We start from the raw sequence: 6,999 nt of genomic DNA on the forward strand, positions 1-6,999 counted from the left end.
ACAAATATGTGCCACTGCTATTTGTCCCCAGGGAAATGCACATTCCTACTTGTGGAGACATGCCCCATGAAGCCCCATGTAGGTTCTGCGTTATTAACAGGATAGGTGGCCAAAAGAAGCCATGAGAAACAGTTTCTTGACCTGTAGTACGTCATACAAAGGCTGCTGTTCTGAAGCCTAGGAGTGAGAAATGTACTGTCACAAGCACAAGAGATTGCTTGCTTTCACAGTAGGCTCATAAGAAATGACTTTTTATCCTTCCTCCTGCAGCAGTCTTTTATGCCTCACCAGCTGCTGGGCATGAAGTATATGTGTTTGTTATGGCATAGATACGATGTGTGGAACAAGTTTTGGTGTTTTCAAAATAGCACATGAAAAGTGAGTCAGGAAATGTTCTAGGGTCTCTGTAATGCACCCAGAAAGTCATTAAGTAAATGACTCCCCTTCTATCCTCTGACTTTTGTTCTGCAGATAAGGATGCACACCTGTTTCCTGTTACTTGACTAAATTCTGCCTTTTGTTACTCCTCTTAAAGCACCTATGAGGCAATTATGAGTATTAGGGAGCTTGTCATTGCCAGTTGTTTGACCCCAAGTACCTTTAGTGCCAGATAGAACTTCAAAGAAGAGAGCCGCTATGCCTGTGTCTTAAGAAAGGCTGTCCTCGAATGAATGAATTGCTGTTAAATTGCTAACTGATGCCTTAACATGGAAAAGGTGCAGCATAATTGGAAGGAAAATAGATCAGACATGCACTGAGCTAAACCCAAGAATGTCTAAAATCAGGAGGATTGAATGATTATTTACAGCTGGCAGAATATGACACATAGAAGAATCTAAGGCCTCTAGCATCTACTTATTTAATGGTGTGGTGGGATCTGATCCCCAGTCCCTTCTTCCATGCCACACATCCTGGGCTTCCCCTGCATGGGCAACTTCAAAGCCAGGTGCCTCAGCTCACAGTCCTGGGTCCAATTCATCCTGTGGCCATCAGGGCAGACAATCAGCTGATTGTCAGCCTCAGACAAGACAGTTTAAGATTCAAGACTTGGCGCTGTCTGGAGCCAACAATTAACTGATTGTCAAAGCACTGTGCTCAGCAACAGTAGGTGTTGTCACTGGCGAGGGAAGTCCTTCAGCTCCACCTCACCTCCCTCTACCCTACAATCAGCTGATTGTTGGTCCCAGGGCCATTCTAGACTCTGGTGCAGTCTGGGCCCCAGAACCAATGATCAGTTGATTGTAGGCTCCGGCCATGCTTTAAATGTAAGATGCCATACAAAAGAGCCATAAAAATATTCTACACGATATGTAAGATACTTTTATGACTCATTTTCTATGTTATGATGCCTTAAATGAGGTGTACATGTAGCTCCCTTCCCAATATAACATGAATAGCATGTTAATTGCAGCATAAATATAATAGTGTAGAGGAGGCCTAACAACTTTAAAAGTAGCTAGGGAATCATAATTCCCTTGTAAGTATATTTAGCCTTTGATTCAACTAATAGCACACACAGCTATGTACTGTTGTTTGGCAGTTTTACTGTTTTGCACACTTAATCTGCAGTTTTTTTTCCAACAGTGTCTATGACCTAGTACTTAATTGGAAAATGCAAGAAATAATGTATATTTATGACTTCAGAGATCGTACAATGAATAGTGTTGAACTGATGTACAGAACTGTAAAAATTCTGTCAAGATCGTATCTTCAGCCATTTCATTAATTAAAAGCTTTGGTTTACAGTAGAGATTACTTCCTTGTTTTTCGTCATGGTACTATAAAATTTTTATCTTGCTATATGCTGCCAGTTAGGCTACAGTCAGAACTAGTTCACCTGTACCCACTATTGAAATGCTTTTTAACAATGATCCTGCTAAGCAGGTCTAATATATGGGTGGGTATAGGGCTAGGAGGCAAACCCAGTAGAAATGATTGAACATAGAAATGCTTTTGATGAATATTTTCATGATGAATATTTTCCCTTTTTGTTGACATTTCAGGGTTTTTTTACATTTGTTTGAGCACCAGTGTTGTGGTCAATAATAAATTTGTGCTTCCGTAGCTCTGTTTGTTTTTTATTCAAACATTTTTTGCAAACATTAATTTAGTTTTACAACCCATGTGTGAAGGAGGTAAATAATATACAGGCAGTCCTCGACTTACAACGTTCCACACTTACAACGTTTCTCACTTACAATTGACACCCAGTTTCAACTTTGTGATGTCAGTTTTGACTTTACAACACTTAATATGATGTAATGCCATGACAGCGAACAAGTCACTGTGACCCATCTCCCTGGAGAACATCTGTCCAAACTTCCTTGGATACTTTTTTTAAAAAAGCAGACAAGACTGCAGAAAAACCTGCAGCCAAGACTCCTGAGAAGAATCCAGCCAAGAACCCTTCAAAAAGTGCAGCCATGAGCCCTTGAAAAAGTCTAGCAAAGTCACCTCAAAGAAGTCCTTCCAAATGAATGTGATTTCTATTTACAATATAAATACATTAATGTAACTTTATTACTCATCTATAATTGATTGAATACAAAATAGTGGGTTATTTTTGGTGAAAACAGGGTATCGGGCTTTGGTTCAGGAACCAATTCCCCATATATAACATTATTTCCTATGGGAAAATGGGTTCTGAGTTACGTTTCAACTTAAGATGCCATTTTCAGGAACCAATTGGGTTGTAAGTCCAAGGACTGCCTGTATTGATTATAAGGAGGGACAAACAAACATGCATGCATGCATGTGCAGGGACACACACACATAAACAGTGGGCATGTCTACACGTCCAGTTAATTCGAAGTAGGGTTACTGCACAGTAAAAATACTGCACAGTAAGCCTACTGGGAAATACATCTACATGTGCTACCTCTTGGGAGCAGATTTGCTCCCATCTTGCTCTGTCCCCCCATAGCAGCCAGGGGGAGCTCTAGGCTTCCCCTGGGCACTAGCCCAGGGGCTGTCAGGGAGCACAGGTGGCGTCCTGATGTACATGGGGCAGGAGATCTACTGCTGCACAGCTCTCTCACCCCATGCACATGCGGACAAGCCCACCTGGGGCAGGTCTCAGCCAGCTCTGGGGTGCATCCCTCCCCTGTAGCTGTTTCCCAGCCCCATGCCTCAATCGGGCAATCAGGACATGGGGCTGGGAAAGAGCTGCAGCAGCGATGACTCTTCCCAGCCTATTCCCTGATCACCCAATTAGGGCACAAGGCTAGGAAAGAGCTGTGGGGGCGGGGCAGGTCCCTGCCCTGATCTGCTGGTGTGACAGCTAGTAGTGAGCTCCCAGCTGGGTAGGAATTCCTGCTTACCTGGGGGCAGCCAGAAGCTGTTCCACCAATGGGGTAGCTAGCAGTGAGCCCCTGGCTGGGCAGATTGGGGCAGGGGGTTGGGACCAGTGAATCAGGACAGCAGGCTGGGACCTGCCCCCTGCCCCCACAACAGCTCTTTCCAAGCCCTGTGCCTCAATCACCTGATCGGGGCATGGGGCTGAGAAAGAGCTGTGGGGCTTGGTCTTGGCCCAGACCAGTACAGTTCTCGGACAGCCCTGGACTGTGCATGGAAGTCTGCACATGCAGCCCAGAGCTGGCTGAAACCTGTTCTGAAATGGAATGGTTCCCAGCCAGCTCTGGGCTGCATGTACAGACTTCCCCACTTAACCTGGGGCTGGGGAACTCTCCCTGTGTAGGCAGCTTTGAGCCTCAGTGTTGCAATCAAAGCGAGGTCTGGAAGATTGCTCCCTACCCCCAGGAGCTGTCTGATGCTGGAGCAGGGTCCACGCCAGCCCAGACTGTCTCCCAGCTCCAGCCACACCAGTCCTGGCCCCAGCTGCCTCCTGGCTGCACTGGCTACGTCAGCCTCTGCCACCTCGCAGCCCCGGCACCTGCCCCATCTGCCTCCTGGCTGCACTGGTCCTGGCCATGCACCGGTGGGGGGAGCCCAGAGTGGGGCCAGCCTCAGCTGCACTGCCAGGCTGGAGGGGATGGAGTCCCCAGGAACCCCGCGCCCACCCTGCCTCACTTCACGTCATCCCCAGGAAGAGCCTGGCAGCTCCTCCAGAAGCATGGTGCCAGGCAGCCGAGGGGGGAGGGGGCACATGGCCCCCTGATCTTTGCACAAGCGAGGGCAGGTCACAGCTGTGAGCTGGGCTCAGCCTCTGCTTCATGTCTCCGTGCCTCACTGCCACCACTTCAGAAGTGGCGGACACCGCTATGTGCCTCACTGCCCGGCCCGCCCAGCGGTGGGATGCACATGGCAGCGCCTACTGCTTTCGAAGTGGCCGGGATCTGATTGTCCCATGACCCAGCCGGGCCAGGGCCTCAGTCACGGTGAATGGGGGCCAGGCCAGTTCGTGGGACAGTCCCCACAGTGGAAGAGGGAGTGGGCCGGGGGCAGGGGTGAATGATTTCTCTCTTGTACTTCATCTGTCCTTGAGCTGCCCTCTCCCCAAGCCTGTGGAAAGAAAAAAAACAGATTAAAAGAAACTTACCTGCCTGTGGCTAGGCCAGCTGTGATCCTGGCTGCAAGTGCGCAGGGTAGCTCAGCATGCCCACCCCTCCCCACCTCTGCTGTAGGACCCTGCAGCTGGGCTGCCCTAAGGCAATACCTACTGCTACCCTGTATTTTGGGGGGCATAACCCTGTTATCCTCCCACTTTCACTGCCTTTGTACAGGGGGCTCCTTAGCTGCGGGACCCCCTGCAGCCGCAGGTTTCACAGTATAGGATGCCTGTCCTGACTATGTAGTAGTTCAGTTTACTGCATCTCGTGTAGACATGCCCAGTGAGTCAATGGCAAGACTAGAAATAAAATCCAGGGGGCCCTACTTTATAGTTGTTGGCTCTTAACTCTAAAGATAAGCAAGGTTTTTTGGGTGATATCTTTTATTGGACAGAGAGTTGGGGGAGAGAGATATGTGGTTGGGAGAGATGTAGTAGACTAGCTTTCGGGGACAAAGTGCCTTTCTCCAAGTCTGCATTTTGAGCCTGAAAATTTGTCTAACATCTCTCCCAGCTATACATTTGGTCCAGTAAAAGATATTCACATATTTTCTAGACCAGGGGTTTTCAACTTTTTATAGTAAGTGTACCCACAGTGACCGGAAGCAGAGCTCGGAGGGGGTGGGGATTGGGTAGTGCGGGGTGGTGGGTGGCAGTGGCAACCACCATGTGCGAGCTTCCCCACCCCCACATCTGGCCTGCTAGTCAGTGCCTGTGTGGCCTTCAGAGGGGCACTGCTGTCCTTGTCCCGCCCCAGCACTGCTTCTGGGAGGTGGTGGCACAGGGTGGTGGGTGGTGGTGCTCCCTCCCCACCTGCCCGCCTGCGTGTACCCCCTAGGGCCTTTCCAAGTACCCCCAGTTGACAATCCCTGTCTTAGACCATTATGCCTACAACAACACTTGAACCCTCTTAACTTTAAACCTTATCAGGTTTCCAAGGAACCATACCATCCCGAGTTCCCTTGCCTTTGTCCATGTGGACATTTTGTATCAGTTATATTAATATAGCTGTGCAGTCACATATGGAGATCGGAAACCATGGGTCCTACAGTCAAGTGTGTTATCTGTTGCCTGTGTGATAGGGTTCTCTTTTGAGAATGTGTTGAATGTTTCCATGAGAAGTTTACTCAAAAGAATAATATGTTTGTAAGCACATACAAGCCCACCCTCTTAAACTGTAAAACATACTGAAGTAGGGAAAAAAGCACCTTGTGGCTGAAATCTGATTTATGGTTCATATTCTGCTAGGGGTGGCATGGAATGGTAACAGGAAGTTTCATGAGAGATGATTAAGTTCTCTTAAATTACAGTGTTATTTACAGAGCTTGACACAAGAATGTTGGGCCTATTTAATGATCCTGAAACAATAATATGAAGCCTCATTAATCATGCAAATAGGCTCATTTTTGTGCCTTTCACTCATATGGATATTGATGAATTAACATGCTATGTATTTTTATTTAAAACAAGGTATTTCAAAGTAGACACACGCATGCACACACACTCCATGTGCACAATATAATTAAACTCATATCTATATCTGTATACATGTTATGCCCTGGAAAGAAAAGATAATATCTGGAGCAGTTTTGTTTAAGAACCTTATTGCATTTCTAGGTGTGTTTATACTTAAATCATACATATACAAGTATATACTTAAGTTATATACAATATTACTGTGGTCTCAGAAAGATAGTCATAACTCTGCAATGTCTTGTTGTTTTCGGATTGATGGTTTGCACTATTTTTATGGCTGTTAAATTTTATGTATTATTTTAAAGCTTTGCCATCTCTACTAAACTTCATTTGACTTTATTTTCACTGCCTTTGATTAAATAAAAGTAATTAAGAAAAATCTTGCTTCTATGTCAGTGTTCATAAAATTTTACTGCCAGTTTTATATCTATCAGTCATTAATGAACATTCCCAGTGTATACTGAGTTATCCTAAAATTATGTAAAAGAATACTAAGAGTGAAAGCCTAGGTAGTTTATAGATCATTGCAAAACAGCAGATGCTTTGATATGTTAAAAATATTTTTTAGAATCTGTTTTTTTGTGATCCTCATGATTTAGCTTTGTGACACAGAACATGAAACAAGGGCAGATCGTTCTAGTATATTAACACAGAAAACACAAAGTTGTTTCCCTGTATTAGTACTAATGCTCAGTACAAAAGAGTGCCATGCTCAGGAAATATGGCAATTTTGCTAGATTTCACTTGATATACGTTTTTTTTAACATGCTCTTAAATGGCATTTATATTTTTGTGTGTTTATTTGTTATTCATTACTATTAATATATCAATATAGACTTCATTACTTGATATTCTGTTGGGTTTTTTTCCTAGAATGGTTTCACTCCTTTATACATGGCAGCGCAAGAGAACCACATTGAAGTAGTGAAATATCTGCTGGAAAATGGAGCCAACCAGAGCACCGCTACCGAGGTACAATATGCATGCCTTTTTACAGATTGTCTTTAATTTCCCCT

The 6,999-nt window shown here is 45.2% G+C and overlaps 1 protein-coding gene across 15 annotated transcripts in view; it reads left to right on the plus strand.

The window, feature by feature from the left end:
• Positions 1-6,999, plus strand: part of ANK2 (ankyrin 2) — a 779,379-nt gene that overhangs the window by 492,563 nt on the left and 279,817 nt on the right. For all 15 annotated transcript variants that reach the window (XM_019521994.1, XM_019522000.1, XM_019521987.1 and 12 more), the window contains exon 5: positions 6,857-6,898. In XM_019521994.1, the coding sequence (XP_019377539.1) occupies positions 6,857-6,898 (42 nt within the window). The remainder of the gene's footprint in view (positions 1-6,856; positions 6,899-6,999) is intronic.

The sequence above is a fragment of the Gavialis gangeticus genome, unplaced genomic scaffold, assembly GCF_001723915.1.
Source record: "Gavialis gangeticus isolate Ggan-Ray unplaced genomic scaffold, GavGan_comp1, whole genome shotgun sequence".
Lineage (NCBI taxonomy): Eukaryota > Metazoa > Chordata > Crocodylia > Gavialidae > Gavialis > Gavialis gangeticus.